This window comes from Glycine soja, chromosome 2 (assembly GCF_004193775.1).
Source record: "Glycine soja cultivar W05 chromosome 2, ASM419377v2, whole genome shotgun sequence".
Taxonomy (NCBI): domain Eukaryota; kingdom Viridiplantae; phylum Streptophyta; class Magnoliopsida; order Fabales; family Fabaceae; genus Glycine; species Glycine soja.
Genome location: NC_041003.1, coordinates 1,375,001 through 1,391,426, shown reverse-complemented (window position 1 = coordinate 1,391,426; position 16,426 = coordinate 1,375,001). Strand labels below are relative to the sequence as shown.

General features: G+C 32.2%; 2 protein-coding genes across 2 annotated transcripts in view; one reads left to right on the top strand and one right to left on the bottom strand.

Annotated features, from left to right (window-relative positions):
• The first annotated feature begins 1,661 nt into the window (after nt 1-1,661).
• LOC114378695 (probable polygalacturonase) lies at nt 1,662-5,547 on the top strand. The gene is made up of 6 exons (XM_028337339.1): nt 1,662-1,814; nt 2,722-3,036; nt 3,524-3,644; nt 3,750-3,924; nt 4,010-4,080; nt 4,433-5,547. Exons 1-6 carry the CDS (start codon nt 1,803-1,805, stop codon nt 5,104-5,106), a joined length of 1,368 nt encoding a protein of 455 aa, XP_028193140.1. The 5' UTR covers nt 1,662-1,802; the 3' UTR covers nt 5,107-5,547.
• Nucleotides 5,548-9,849: 4,302 nt separating this feature from the next.
• LOC114378688 (kinesin-like protein KIN-14I) overlaps nt 9,850-16,426 on the bottom strand; it is a 6,758-nt gene continuing 181 nt past the window's right edge. The window contains exons 1-19 of the mRNA XM_028337331.1: nt 16,052-16,426; nt 15,679-15,845; nt 15,442-15,585; nt 15,075-15,311; nt 14,914-14,985; nt 14,511-14,579; nt 14,266-14,337; nt 14,046-14,177; nt 13,872-13,953; nt 13,650-13,745; nt 13,362-13,535; nt 13,173-13,279; nt 12,916-13,094; nt 12,615-12,776; nt 12,263-12,516; nt 11,964-12,127; nt 11,702-11,884; nt 10,849-11,339; nt 9,850-10,301 (exon numbers count right to left, since the gene is read on the bottom strand). The exon at nt 16,052-16,426 is cut by the window's right edge and continues 181 nt beyond it. Of these exons, the coding sequence (XP_028193132.1) occupies nt 10,175-10,301; nt 10,849-11,339; nt 11,702-11,884; nt 11,964-12,127; nt 12,263-12,516; nt 12,615-12,776; nt 12,916-13,094; nt 13,173-13,279; nt 13,362-13,535; nt 13,650-13,745; nt 13,872-13,953; nt 14,046-14,177; nt 14,266-14,337; nt 14,511-14,579; nt 14,914-14,985; nt 15,075-15,311; nt 15,442-15,585; nt 15,679-15,845; nt 16,052-16,160 (3,021 nt within the window). The 5' untranslated portion in view covers nt 16,161-16,426 and the 3' untranslated portion in view covers nt 9,850-10,174. The remainder of the gene's footprint in view (nt 10,302-10,848; nt 11,340-11,701; nt 11,885-11,963; nt 12,128-12,262; nt 12,517-12,614; nt 12,777-12,915; nt 13,095-13,172; nt 13,280-13,361; nt 13,536-13,649; nt 13,746-13,871; nt 13,954-14,045; nt 14,178-14,265; nt 14,338-14,510; nt 14,580-14,913; nt 14,986-15,074; nt 15,312-15,441; nt 15,586-15,678; nt 15,846-16,051) is intronic.

Genomic DNA, 16,426 nt, shown 5'->3' with positions numbered 1-16,426 from the left:
TCTTACTAAAATATTATTTTATTAAAATTTATTTACTTTTTTTTCACCTTTTAAATTAAAATACATTTAAAAATTATTAATAATAATAAAAAATTTACAAAATTTTCATTTATTTTAAACTAAACATATCTTAAAAAAATTCATCTAAAAATAATAATATACATTGTAAACCTTCATATACATAACACTATGAAACATTATTAACTAAAATGATATACACATAAAGCATATTTTAATAAAATAATATGTTATGATTTTATTGCGTTTCAAAAACAAAAACTCCAAACTAAACTTAACGGATTGATTTGAGAAAAAAAATTCAAACAAATAAAAAAAATCAGTTAGATCAATTTTCAACTTTTATTTTAAATCAGTTTATGAACATTTCTATCAAAAAATTTATAACAAGTCACACATCATATTTAATTAACTAAAATATACCTCCTAGATTGTTTGACAATTTTTGTACTCCACAATGACATTTTGGTATTTTTTTACAAGTCATAAACATTATATTTAGATTTAGGATCGTGTTTATGACTTTTGTAAAAAAAATGATAGTGTTTATGATTCATTCCATTTTAGTAATTTGGCTTGCGCTTCGAAGTTACTTTTAATTAGTTCAGATTTTTAAAAAAATAGATTGTTGTATTTTGGATACAGATTTAGGTTATATTTTTTATCGTCTTTTTATTGAATGTCTTATATTTTTTTAAAAAAAATATATTTTAAATAATTATGTATTAATAATACAACTTCTTAAGTTAATAAATACTATTTTAATATTTTGTATAACATAATATTATGTTTATATTGATATTATCTATATTGACTTATATAATAAAATATATCTTAATTATAATTGTATAATATATTTATTTTTAATTGTACATTTTTTCCACTATTTTTTATTATTTTGAAAATTTTATATAATTTAATAAAAAAATATATAAAATTTATAAATTTGTATAATAAAAACAACATATTTAATTAATAAATTTATCATATATTTTATATATAATAAATATAATATACACTTAGAAGATCAAAAGTGTAATCAATGAATACAATAAATATAATATATTTTTTATATACAAACCAAATATGCTAAATGGGTTAATGGGAAGGATGTGGTTAAGGATTAAAAGTAACATTTCTAAAATATCATATAAGAGCAATGATTGAGGGAAGGAGAAGAACTGATCAAACCTGTCACTTGTTCACATAGTCACATTTCACTTAAGTGCAATACGTAACTAATTAGTTTACATATTTAACAAAATCAATGGGCACACTATATATTTTTTTTTCCTTAAAATTCATTACTCATAAGCACATTGACCATGAATAATGTCCATTTGGTAGCCTTTGGTGGATAGAGCCAATTTTATTTTTTTTGTCGGCAAGAGGGAATCATAAATTAATATTTTCTTGATAATCAAAGGACTAATGGGAAATTAAACACCCGGAATTATTGTTTGATATTAATTAATTAATTAATTAAATAACATTTTTATAATCCAGTGTCCTTGTTTTTTGTATGCGTGGAAATTTACATAATAAGGAAAATGAAGTGCGGAGCTGGCATTTTCCTTTATAGCCGTCGCTTTCTACTACCTCCCCCCGTTTGTTTTTATTGTTTCCAGTACTTGCTTGGCATTATATACGAAATAGCTCTTGCTCTCTTCCTCTTGTGCTGTCCTTATGTTCTTCTTCTAGTTCTTCTACCCTCTTCTTCACTCTTGTTCCATCACTGCTTTCAGAGCTTCCTATTTCTCTTTGAAGAAGAGGGGCACAGACCCATGAAGAGGCTCGTAAGTACGTTTTCAACAAATTACTAAGAGAAAAAAAAATGTTTTTTTTTCGCCGTGGGGTTATTTTGTTTTGAATTATGTTGCAACCCGTAAAACAAAAAGTTTTTTTTTTTAATTTTTATTTTGATTTTTACCTCAACACCCACAATTGATCTCGGTGTTTGTCCTAGATTTTGTAGTGACTTTCAAGGTTAAATTTTATTATAATGTCTGGGTTTTAATCGTGAATTACGTCAACCCCTTGTTGTCAAGATCAATTCTCCTATTGAAAAGGATTTTTGCCGAAACGAATTTAGTGAATATATAGGTTGGTGATTGATTACGCCGTGGCAGGTTCGTTGTGGCATTGTTTTCATGTCTCTGAAAAAATGGGTCTAGAGATCTTTTCGGTCAATGTTTATGGTTCTAGCTGGAAATTTTCTATTAATGCTCTGCTAGTTTCAATTACATGTTCAGTTTCTAATTATCGTATTTATACCTATGTATTCACTTTTCAATTTTCTTGGAACGTTTTTAAGAATTATATCCAAATTTAATTAGTTTGCTTTAAGTATAGGTTGTTAATTGTTAGGGTGTTTCACAAATACCCCTTGTTTATTACCTTTTGAAAATATGAAGTGTTCGCGCCTTTAATATCAAATTGCATCTTTTGTCCGTTTGCTTCTGTAATCAATACTATCTAGCAGTACTTGGTTCTCTGGGCGAAAGCCAACATCTCTTCAAGAGGAAGCTGAAATGGAATATTTATTTTGTTCTTCAAGCTGTTATTTTATTTTTTTGAAGTTTTGATGACTTTAATTTCATTATATCTTATGTTTTGATCTCCACATTGCCCTCTCTGCAGTTCTTACCCAATTAGCAATGTCGGTGTGCTTTAAATTTTCTCCTTTTCTTTTTTCCTTTCTAGGTAACTGTGCTTTTACTCATAATATTAAGCACTGCTCTGGAAGGCAATGGAGAAGATGATCATGAACCGTGTAAAGAAAAAGTGTTGGATCCTAGGCCTCACAGCGTGTCAATCTTAGAGTTTGGGGCAGTTGGAGATGGAAAAACACTGAACACAGTTGCATTCCAAAATGCAGTTTTTTATGCCAAGTCATTTGCTGACAAAGGTGGGGCTAAACTATATGTTCCATCTGGCAAGTGGCTCACTGGAAGTTTTAACCTTACCAGCCACCTCACTCTCTTTCTTGAAAGAGGCGCAACCATCATCGCATCACAGGTTTCAATCATTAACTTGAATTTTAGCCTCAATTCCAATTACCTTGTCCATTTCATAGACAAAAACTGAAGGTTACCAAATAGATTTGTTTCTTACACTCAACTGAAATTTTCTCACAGGAAATTCAATCAGGGTGGGAAATTCATGTAGTCAGTATTTGGTAGCAATTTATATTTTTAAATCAAATCAATGTTGTACTTGCACTGCAAAATAATTAGGTTCACCTTATTCATATTCTTACCAGTAGAGTGTGTTTAATAACTGTGAAAACCCCGCAGAAGGAGAAGCGGGATAAACTATTTAATGCCAATCTTCTAATCTTTTCTGGTAATCCTGCCTGTCACACTGCTGGAGCATAAAAAATGTACATGAAGTGAATTTTCTGCAATCTGCGGAAGGAAAATGTCAATGAAAAATATTTACTGGAATGCCAATTTTGCTTGCTCTGGAATATTTTACATGTGCCTTTTGTTTTATATAATTTCAGGATTATGCACACTGGACTGCAATGGATCCCCTACCCTCCTATGGTCGAGGTATTGATGTTCCTGTTGGGAGATACCGCAGTTTGATTTATGGACAGAACTTAAGTGATGTGGTGATTACAGGCAGGGATTTTCTTCCATTACAATATTTGTTTTTAGGATTTCTCTGATAGGATGAACATTGCTGTGCTACCATACTCAAATTGATGTATTTAATAAATGCAACAGGTGATAATGGAATTATTGATGGGCAGGGTTCTGTTTGGTGGGACCTAATCAGTACTCATTCCTTAAATTATAGCCGACCACATATTATAGAACTTGTTGGTTCTGATAATATCATAATCTCAAATTTGACATTTTTAAACTCTCCTGCTTGGAGCATCCATCCCGTATATTGCAGGTACAAGTGGTTCATGTTTGTGTCACTGACTTCTTAAATGGAACTGTTCTGTTTTATAAGTATCTTCTTTACACAATGTATGCAGTAACATTCAAATCCAGAAGATAACAGTTCAGGCACCAACCAAGTTCCCTTACACAAGCGGTATAGTTCCAGGTAAATTGAGAAATTATTACTTGTGACTTTTCAGAGCAGTGATGCAGTACATAACCCTCACACATTTGAATCATGAACTTTTTAGTTGTCTAAATCTTTTATTTAGTTAGCAGTAAGAGTTCTCAATATGATTGAAGAAAGGGTATTGTTCCCAGTTCTCATATTTGGTGTATTCCCTTTCACAGGTTTTTTTATTTTGTTTATGCAATTCTGAAAAATGTTCCTCTATTTGTATTCAACATGTGGTTTAGTCAGGCAGTGATGGTTTCATGTATCTTGCTTTTCTTGGAGCCTGTTCTGTGAACTATTTTTTGTAGGCATTATGAATCTCATTAGTATTTGCTACTTGCAGATTCTTCTGAGCATGTTTGCATTGACAACTGCAATATTAGCACTGGTCATGATGCAATTGTGCTGAAGAGTGGTTGGGATGAATATGGAGTTGCCTATGGCAAACCAACCTCAAACGTCCACATCAGGGGTGTTTATCTACAATCGTCATCTGGTGCTGGCCTAGCGTTTGGAAGTGAGATGTCTGGAGGCATATCTGATATAATTGCAGAGCAGCTCCATATTACCAACTCAACTTTTGGCATTGAACTGAAGACAACTAGGGGTAGAGGTGGCTACATGAAAAACATTTTCATTTCTGACGCAAAATTGGAAAATATTTACTTGGGTATCAGCATGACGGGAAGTTCTGGCTCCCATCCAGATGACAAGTATGATCCTAATGCAGTTCCGGATGTTGGTAATGTTACTTTTGAGAATGTGATTGGTGCAAATATTGCTATTGCTGGGAATTTTTCAGGAATAGTTGATTCGCCTTTCACTCCTATCTGTCTTTCAAACGTGACTTTTTCTACCAGTTCCGAGTCATCTCCTTCATGGTTTTGTTCTAACGTAATGGGAATCTCCAAGGAGGTGTTTCCTGAGCCATGTCCTGATCTGCAGAACACGTATTCAAACTTTTCCTCTTGCTTTTCTTCCCTACATCCGTCATCTAGTTTTGTCTCAAGCGCATGAGATAGCCATCTCTAAGGATCTAGTCATTCCTTTGATTCAACCTGTACATGAGACACAAAATTCATATTCCATCAGGAACTTCATTACAATTTTCCAATAAAAGGAAATTCTTGATGTAAAGATGTTCTTTCTCTTCAACATTTCAATGAACCTTCCTCTTGTCTGTGCATGAAAAGTCCGTCTCTGAATAGTATATTTTATGTACAGCCTCAATTTGTTCATTCATGTACTAGAAAATTTTGATGTTGGTGTACAGCCCAAGATATTATTTTCCACTTACCATGTATAATATGGAGTGCTACATTGATTTGTTGTCCATGGCTGGGCATTGTGAGGGTGTGTGGTGTGCTGGTCTTGACAAAACTACGGTTTTCTTTGCATAGTTATCTTTATGTTAGACCACTGGATTAATCTAGAGTATCTTTGTTTTTTGTTTCTTAACATTGCATTTTTTTTTGGATTGATAAAATTTAGAGGAAGGGGATGGTGCCCTAATACAAGATAGGGAAAGCCTTTGGGCTTATAGGGTTTGAATCGTTTTGTTGTCATAAATGACAAGTGCTACCAATCCTTAACTAATTAAGGTAGGAATCATGGGAGTGCTGCATGCTCTAAGGTTTAAAGATTCTTGTCCCAATGTCGGGTTAGTGCTTTTGATTCATCTCAAGCATTTTGTAATTGCTAGACAGAGCTACATGGTGAGAGTGGCACGGCTATTTCCTTGTCACCACTAATTTCATCAATGGTAGTTCATTGTACCACTTTCACCCATCTTGGGAACCTATAACAACTCATGGCAACTTTCTTATGGAAGTAGCACTAAACTCGCATCTGACATGCAAAACATGGTGATCATTATCATCAAATCTACGGGTGACACGTTACATCAATTAGTGTGATGGTACCTGGATCATACAAACAACTTTTAACTTGTAAGGAATCTCATGCTTTGATTTGACATTCTTAATCTATATCATAGTGATGCAACTATGACGGGTGGCCAACCCTTTAAGGAGAATCTAAGCAAAGTTGGTCTATTCTGAGAATCTTTTAAAGATGGTTTGATCCAATCTTTTTTTTTCTATAAAAAAATAATGCACAAGGGAGAAAGATAAAATAAATTAAAAGTGATAAAATAAAAATTGCCTTCCACTTTGTCTGCAACCCAACCTCTTGACATTTTTTGTTCCCACCTTTTTGGATCGGGCAGGACGTGGTCGGGCATCCAATTTCTCAAAGATTTTTGCTAAAAGAAACCAAAGACACCTCTAATGGAAGAGGGAAAAAATTGAAAAGATAAAGTCTCGCAGAATTGGTTATTAAAGTAATCCTGATGAATAAAATCAAGGTAATGTAAGAGTAATTTTTCCTTGACTAAATTGAGATTTTTTTTTGTCATTTTATTTTATTTTCCATCATGTTATTTATGATCCTTCCATTAGTCTCAATAATAATAAATAGTAGTTCCCACATAAAAAAAATCTATCAGACTATTACCATCGTTCTTCTGACCAATTAAAATCAGTTTTCTAATTTGTACCAATTTTTTTTTATCCGTAAGAACTATACTAACAAATTTTACAGTACCAATTTGTTTCATTATTCTTATCGAAACCTTGTGATTCCTTCTAATTAGGCAGAAAAATTATATTGTAGGTGGATACGTAAGAGCATCTGCAACCCAACACATACCTTTGGGTGCTTAAATGGATCTAATTTGTATACATTAATCAATCATCTTTACTCTTTTCAACTTAAGTACCTCGTAAGCACCCAATTTCTCCAATCCAACCGTTCTCTATAGGTTCTTAAATGGGTTCCAAAAAAATCTCACATCCTTACATTTCATCAATGATTTATTTATTATGTTAGAGCTTTCTGTGTTCAAGCACTGTAAACCCTAATTTCTTTTTCATTTCTTTTATTTCCATAGTCACTATCCACTTATCTTTTCCGTTCTCCTCTTCTTATTGCCATTAATATCTCATTTTGACCTTTTTCTTTTAGATTTTGTTCAATAACATTTTTTGTATTTTCTCTATTAATTGTGTTTCGAAAATATGTGTTTTTTTTACGCGGGTCTTAATCCCTATTTCGAAAATATTTATTTTCTCTATTAATTGTGTTCAATCTATATGAATCTCACCAACAAAAAATAGTATTTTGCTAATATTTCTCTCTCTGGTTCAAATGTTAGTCAATAGTCCCTTACTAAGCCATTTATTCTATATAATTTTTTTTACCAACAAGAAGCACTCTTTCTTTTTGTTTTTACATCTTATTCAAGTGTCATTGATATTTGGGGGTGAACCTAAGATAATCTATTGCATACTAAAATTCTACAGTTTTTTTTTTCTATTTGATACTTTGTCATCATAGGTTTCTCAAAAACACCTGCCTTTGAGAAATTGTATTTGGAGACTATGAGAACATTAAAATGTTTTCCTGTTTTTGTGCTATTTTATTGTTGTCCTTTTCATTTGTCCTTCAATTTGAAGGAAAATTACCATTTACTTATTATTATGTATTTGTGCAATTTTTTTATACCTATTTTTACGTAATTGTCTATCCTAATTTATTTTCCTAATTTGATTATGTTGTGATGACAAATTAAGCATTGTGATTCAAGACCAATAAGAATTTACACAAATGGTAGCAACCTGTATCCCTTAACTAAGTGGTATGAAATAAATTATGTTAAAAAGAAAATATTCATTCTATATACACTCACAGTTCCAATAAAAATTATGTTAAAAAAAAAATATTCATTCTATGTACACTCACAGTTCCAATAAAAATTAATCATTACTTTTGGTGAGGATTATTTTGTACCAATATCATGTTCATATAAAAAAAAATTGTGATACACCAATATTTTAGTATTTATTTTTTATTAGATACAATGAACATTAATATAGCTTTTTTTTTCATAACTAGTTATATACTTATGGTGTATTTGTATACAAAGAACATAACTATTTTCATACAAATATCATGATTATAATTTTTTGTCTTCATAATCAAAGTTATTCTTATTTTGTTTCATATATTATATGCATCTTCTTATATTATAACTCACAGTAATATATAATAAAGGTGTTAGAGTGAGGGATACATACTTACATTCGCATCATTCATTTTATAATTTTCAATCTAGTTCTATTATTATTGATAACTATTTATATGCTCATAGTTTATTTGGATTGTACAAGTTTAATCAGAGCAATTTGACAAGAATTTATTATTATTATTATTATTATTACATTAAAGATAAGATAATTGTGATACGCCATATTCATATATCAATAAACTGTATCCTATAAAGACGAAAAATTGCACCAGAATCTTGTTATTTGTTACAAAGGATATACATGACAGATGACTGAATAAGGATAAGTCATTATTCAAACACCTTTAAAGTTGTGCTTATTATATTGATTGGCAAGGTGGTTCTTAATATATTGGTATTTTTTTTTTATCTCCTGTTGTTATAAATGAACATATTTGATATTATTCTACCTTTTATTAAAAAAAACATTTTATAGAATGATTCCAAACTTTGCAATAATAAAAAACATTTTTCCGCGAATAATTAATTTAGTTGGAAGTTGAAAGCTATATTAATTAAGCATCTACATATATAGTCTAAGTATATGAAACCTCAGTAACTCTAGAGTATTTAAAGCTTAAAAAATATTATATATATGTAATTAGACTTTGTTTTAAATTATTAAAGTTATGTTATTAGACTATGTCCATAAAGGTTTTGACCTTTTCCATGCAAATCATTAGTACCTATGTTTGATCTATACAACACTATAAATGGATTTTGACAAGAATATTTACATAGATTTTTCATTTTAAAATCTTTTCAAAGAAAAAGTGCGTTGTAGTATTTCGTAACCTTTTTATCTACTTAGAAGAAATGTTAAAAAATATTCAAAAAAATATTTACAAAACATAATTTATAATTAAATAAAAATTCAGTCGTTTATAATAATTTTATCTTAAATAAAACATAAATATATTCACAAATTATATAAAATAAGTTTAATATTTTAACACTACCTCATAAAATTAAATAATATTAGTAAAATTTCTGGTGTATCACTAGGATAAAAATAATGTTACTAGTAGTGTATATAATGCAAAAGAAAATCACAACTGGAAAAATTAAATTACACAAGAAAATTAGATTATTTTAATAATTAATTATATGTATAGTTGATTATAATTATAATTAAATTTTCTTTTGGATAAATTTGCTGAAAAGTAATTTGAATTTAAAAAAAAATTGGCAGCACGTTAGGATCCATACTCTAAATTCTAACATTTATCCCCTAGGACCCCTACCTTAACATTATGCAGATGTTACACATATAATTAATTATTTAATTTAATTTATTATTATTTTTATTATCTAATTTATTATTTTATTGAAATAAGTTAGTCTAAAGGCATTTTGATTGGCTTGAAATTAATCATTTTAATTAAATAAATTTTCAAAAAAGATTGATTAAACTAATTGAAATAATATGATTGCATTATTGAATGACGACATTATTTTTTAAATAGTTAATGTATATTAATTAAATTCATGTTTCATTTACATTATTGCTTGACACTCAGACACTCCACCATACATCAAACAAGAAAAGGAAAGAAATAAGGGAAAATTCAAAAGACACTACAGCTTTTGCTTCTACGAGAAAAGGGGCAACGGGCAACCAATAGATCAAGACATAGGAAAATAGACTTTACAAATCAAACCATTGTTGCAATTTTGATCGTTTCAGTGGTTTTGAAATTTTTACATCACCTAAAAGCTACAGTGTAAAATGAAAAGAATGTCATGGACCCATGGTACAAGCAACGGGCATTATTGCTCCATTATCTGCGTAAATACAAGTTACAAAACTTACAAGCATAAACCCAAAAAATAAAAAATAAAAAATAAAAAGAAATATTATTGCAAAAGCCCTCCATCTAAAAAATTGAAAAAAAGAAAAAGGGGGAAAGAAATAAAAAATAAAAATAGAAATCACCCTTTTAACGTTTCAAAACAAGTTTACTTTCTACTCCCAGTTTTACGTTTCATGTCAACTGGAGCTGGATGTCTTGCTGTTCGATGTGAGACACTGTTTGATTGTTTCCTTGAAGGTGAAGGACCAAGAGAAGAATGAACATTATTCTTGCTGCAAAAATTGCAAAAAGATTAATATCAAAGAGAAAAAAAAAGAAGAAGAAAGAAACAAAACTGTATGAAGTTGTGAGCATGCATGTTTCTTTTCTTTCATCTTAATTTTTGAAAAATACTTGTTTCCCCCCTAAAAAAAATACTCTAAAAATATTATAGAAAAAAATGACTCTTCGAAGTAAACCTAGCATGTTTGAGTGAGTCTTATCAAAATTGATTTTGAATGAAATTGATGTGATTTATATTTAGATATTTGTATTCTAAAAGCAAGTTAGTAATAAAATTCATTTTAAAAAACATAATCCAATGCAAAAGTTACTTTATGTTGCTTGAAGTCAAATTAATTCTAAATTAAGAATTAATTTTTCAACGCAAAATCAATGTGAACATTTATCTAAAATTACATTAGCTGGCATTTTAACATTATTCTGGGTAATCTAATGTGGAATTCAAACACGCACCTTTGTTGCTTTTGAATGCAAACAAAACCAAACATGCATGCACAGAAAAAGAAGCATTCTGAAAGAAGACCCTTTTTGCATTACCTCAATACTGGGCTATTTGTGGGCTTTGAGACAGGTCTCCTAGCCTTTGATCCGTTGCCATTGGCTATGCTGGTAAGTTTGGAATGATTAAATTGCCAAAGCAAGTCAGGTTCCGAGGAATCAGTGGTTGTATCATCAAGATCATCCATGTCATCTGAACCAGCAACGTTAAACTGGTTGTTGCCTCCCATGAACATGTTGTAGGATCGTTCTGAGAACATTTTGGAAGAACCTTGGAGATATTTTTGATAAAAGACATCGGATAAGTTCCCACTGTCTGCTTCCCAACACCCTAAGATGTTCTCAGTTTTATTAGCATCTTGCTTGTTTACCATGACTTTATCTACCCACTCTCCTGAGCCAGTTTCTCTGTCATCATCCCCATAGAGTTGTCTAGGATTATTCACCGGGGGCCAGGGCGGTGAATTCGTTGACATCTCATCAAAATCATAGCTCTGAGTTTTTTGTCTCAATGTGGTACTACTGTGAAGCTGCAAGATCATGGTTAAAAATTAAAAATCCACCAGAGTTCAACAAGCAATAGGTAAACTGGTTGTTCACATTTATGCAACTGCTAGGGCTATTTCTATTAATAAACATGAATTTGCTCCTAAACCATATAAGAAGCTGTGTACTTGTTACTTAAAACTCTCATTTGAGGATCTCATTGTATATATTTGTATTATTAACATACATGATTTTGTTCCAAAGTCATATCAGGACTCGCGTTGTAAAATTTCTAAAAATTAAGGGGATTACTATTTTCCTATACATCAAAGCACTTTGTAAACTTGAGGAATTTTTTTTTTTTTTATCAAAAACAGAAAACAACCCGAAAATGAAATATACATACCTCTATATTGCCTACATCAAGCATTGGTTGCCGGCACCCTGGGCTCACAATATCAGCACCCTGTTGGTTTGCATGATAAGGTGATAGCTCACTAGCCATTGTCCTATATTTTTCAGAGCTGCCTGATAAAGAATGTTCTGATTCACCTTCCTTTCTTGCCAATGCTGCCTTGAGGCAGGCTATCTGAAACACAATTAAAAAATTTAACTTAACTTTCTAAGATTATTACGGAGAGCCCCAGCAGTCAAATTTGAATATCAACCTGTTCTTTGAGCTCTTTGACATCTGCCCCATCCTTGTTCACTCGAGCAGCACCAAGTTCAACTGTGGCAACTCTTTCTGCAAATTTTAAGGTGCTAATTGTTTCTCCAACAGCATCAACCTCTGGACTTATGTGAACAAACATTAGTGTCTTGGCCTGTCCTCCTGAAATAAACGCAACCAACATAATGAGATATATTCAACTTGGAGCGAATTGTGTAACTGACGAATAGAAAAGAATACATCTGTCTGGAATACATGCACAACTACCCTAAAGCAAACTAGCTTCTTAAACCTTACCGAGTGAATCCTGGAGTAACTGTGTGAGTTTGCTATTTCTGTAAGGGACATGTTGGTTTTTCTGAGCAAGGGAAGCAATGACATCACCCAAAGCTGAAAGAGATTTGTTAATGTGCTGTGCTTCTTTCAGCCTATCTCCTGTGGCCTCAGATTTGTCAACTCTCTCACTTCCTGCCAAGTCAACCAAATGCATGCATCCACGTAGAATAGTTCCAGATGTCAAGTCTCTTCCTTGAACATGAACAGTCAAGCAACTGCAAAATTGATAATTTAAGAAGCCAATGGATAATTGTTTCATTAAAAAAAATGTATATAAACAAGAGTGGATCACAGGACAATGAATAGGATATACCTGTGTGATCGACTACTACGATCATTAAGTGCCGTTGCTCCGACTGCACGATTCCTTTGGCCCAGGTTCATTAGTTCAATAACATCTTTTGTTGATGAAACTGGGACTAGGCATGCATCTGGTACGCTGAGCCCTCTCTGAGAATTACTACGAATTTCTAATGTATAAATGGTTAAGGGCAAGCATTATCAGTAAAAGTTGTTTTCATCTTTAGTTTAACTGACTAATATTAGAAAATAATCAAAGTAGAAGTCAATTATATATGTATTCTATAATTTTAAGGTAACAGCTAAAAGGATATCTTTTGTTTGATCCATCAGTAACCAATAGATCTCTGACTTGCTCATTATAAATCTCAATCATTTGAACAGACACGTCATAGCAAAAAGTGTCTCTTCTTTGATCTGCTGTAAGAAACAAATCACTTAGAGCCCTGTAATTTACACCTCTGCTTTTCTCGGTGATCTCTTTTGGTCCAGTCTGCATGTAAGAAACATTGATTAGAAGAGTGCCATTAAAATTTTAAGGTTTTTTAGGTGACAATTAAGTGTAACTTACCATAGTGTGAGTTTTTCCTGATCCTGTTTGGCCATAAGCAAATATGCAAACATTGAAACCATCAAGAACAGACCTAATGAGTGGCTGCATATCAGAGAAGACCTCCGCTGAACACAAGAGAAGAAAATTTTTTATATTTGCTAAATTATGGTGATCTTGGAGATAGCTGAAACTGAAAACCAAACCAACCTTGGGATGCTGATGGTCCAAAGACTTTGTTGAAGTTAAAGGATCTGTGACCTTTCCCGTTCTTTGAAGGAATATTAATTGTGATAGTTCCATCTTCTATATTATTCACTGTGCTTGAATAATTTGCTTGTGCAGATAAGAAGGGTCTTACTCGACAATACACCCTTATACTTCCTGATCAAACAAAATTAGCCATCTTAATTTTATTTTGGAACAAAATCTTTACAAAGGTGTGAATGAGATATAACTCATAATAAGCTTATAGCAGGCAGCCAATCAGCAATTTACCCTTAAGATCCTGAACTTGATTGTATAGTTTGCGATTTTCTTCAAGAACTCTATTATATCCAGAAGCAGCATGAGCTAAGCCATGAACATGCCTGCCTATAAAGAAGAATGGAAAATCAAATGAGATGCAGCACCTCATCCACCAATGATAATGCAAATTAGAATGGAATGAAACAATATAGCTAAGAACTTAAAATAAATTAATCATAAGCAAAATATTACCTAGATTGGAGAACTCCTCATGAAACTTCATTTGCAGGAACTGCATACCAGCTTTGGTGGTGTGAATTGTATGCTTTAGTTCCTATAAAAACACAAGGTAATATTTTACTAATTACTAATAAATAAAAAATTTGCACATTTAAAAAGATTAATATTATCTTAGTTGTTCCCTACTTGAATATCTCTTTGCTGTTGATCAAAGAGCATTTGCTTCTTCAGAAGTTGTCTTTTCGATTCCTCATCATCGACAAAGTTTTTATGGAGCAATCTTTCTTTCTTTGTTACCATAGGAATCTTGTTATCCATCTAGTGAATCAAAAACTAGATAAGTATTAGAATTTTCAAGTTTCATGAAGGTCATGGAATATGTTAAGCTTGAGGCCAGTACTATTACCTTTTTATCTGCCATAACAAACTTTGATACAGATCCATTGCCTAGCAACACAGCACCTCTTGAAATTTTTGTCTGTAAGTTACATGATAAATAAATAACCAAGAACACAGCTTGTCAAAACAATCAACTATAGCAAGAACAAGTTTTTCTTTCCTATGAATGGAGTGATATAAAGCACAACAACTTACCCACCATCACCTAAAAACTTACGACATTATACATTACTAAGGAGAAAAGTATTGTACCTGTTCACCCTGGCTGGCAATGCGATGCTCAAACTCCTCTACGACCTTATTCAAGACTGATTCAACTAACTGTTCCAAGCAGAAGAACCATGTAACTTAAAGCAAGTAATCTCAAAAGCCCTCTAGCATTGCAAATGACAAGATTGAAATGCAGCGGTGCAAGACTAGTGCAGTAGTTATTTTTACTGTCAATTCTGCATTTAGGAAGCTTTATTTTTATAACATTTATGATCCAGAAAGCAAAAGGGAAGAAGCCCTTAACAATGATTATAAATACCCATACAATTATTAAATGCATTATAATGTAGTAGATGCTCAAGGCTTACAACATAACAGACTTATACTCCATTTGTCTAAATAAATAAAATTATTTTGTGAAACACAGAACAATATAGCCCCTCACCAATGGAACTTCTTCAGGCTTCTTATCTAATAGTACTGCACGAACAAGCATACTCAAAGAGTGAGACCCAGACTGCAAGAGAAAAAAATGCATTAGTTATCTTTCTGTTCAACTTGACAAATCCAGAGAACAGAAAAATGCCAAAGATAAAGCTTACCAACCATTTTATTAGACTCGACATCAGAGGTAAGAGCAGTCATGGATTTTTCATTGATGGACGAGTTCCTTGACAGGGAATTAGTAAATGGCTCAGAGTTTTTTCTCACAAAAGATTTTGAAGAGACAGTGGGTTTGATAGTTCCTCCAAATTTCCACACACCATTACCCCCAGTCTGTTTCCATTCACTATAGGACTTAAGAGCTAAGACGCTGTTCACAATCCTGGCTGATTTTCCTCCCTAAAACACAAACCAATAATTTAGCAGAAAACCAACACAAAATATTATTAAACTTCCAAAGTACACAATGTTGCTAAGTGCCAAGGGATTATATGGTGTTGTGTTGTGTCATTAACATTTCAATTCATACTTGTTCCAGATCAGATGCCTCAAAGGTAGGAACTCCAATTTCCTGCACAGCCAGCAGAAAGTTCCTCACATTTTCAAAATACTGAAATGCGGATAAGGGTGCTCCATCGGGGACTAGTGCAGAATCAATAGGACTCTCCACAACCTTTAAGAACAATACAGAGTTTATAGACAACAACATTAGCTTATAGACAACAACATTAAAACTGAGAGTACATCAAATTAAGACCATGCTCACCCTGGGTACAGCACCAGGTTGAACTTTATTAAGAACATTACAGAGAATGATCCCACTTCTCAAACCAAGCCTAAACTCTTCCTCAGATGGCTCTGCTGGCAAATCTTTAGCTGCAACAACTCCAACCATTTTCCTCAGCCACCCTGCTGCTTCATATCTTCTGAATGCTGCATTTTGAAGACTTTCAATCTCAGGATAACAGTAATACAAAATCCAGATTGCTTTTTCATAAGAAAGTGACATGCATCAAGCCATTAAAATTCAGTAAAAGCAAAAATATCAGAGAGAAAAAGGATTATAATTAAACATCATAGCACCCGGGATTCAAAAACTGAATTTTGACAAAATCCCAGAAAAAATAATGGGAAATTACCAGCTTCTTCTGCTTTTCTAGATTCCAAGTCAAGATCTTTGAGGCGAGTACCGTGTTGTTGAAGCACATCTTCCACCACGGATGCCACTGAGAACGACAATGCCGCCATAACAAAACAACACCACACACCAACCGAACCTTAAGCTGACCTCTCTATCTCCCACCAGAGACAATGTTCAACAATTCAACTCATCAACATTTTCCTCACCAGAGAGCTGGATTCCACAGCACCCAAAAAGAGGAGAAAAAGAAAGAATATTGATGAGGAACAACAGAGAAGAAAAAGAAGAGATAGAACAAAAGTTGAGTCTCTTCTCTCTCTATCTCACTCTCTTTCTGTCTCTCTGATTTTAACACTTGATGATGATGGTGTTG

Excerpts from the sequence above, each read along its gene's own strand:
- LOC114378695 (XM_028337339.1), top strand. Across the intron at positions 3,037-3,523 it reads CAACCATCATCGCATCACAG|GATTATGCACACTGGACTGC; the intron begins GTTTCAATCATT and ends ATATAATTTCAG. Across the intron at positions 3,925-4,009 it reads ATCCATCCCGTATATTGCAG|TAACATTCAAATCCAGAAGA; the intron begins GTACAAGTGGTT and ends CAATGTATGCAG.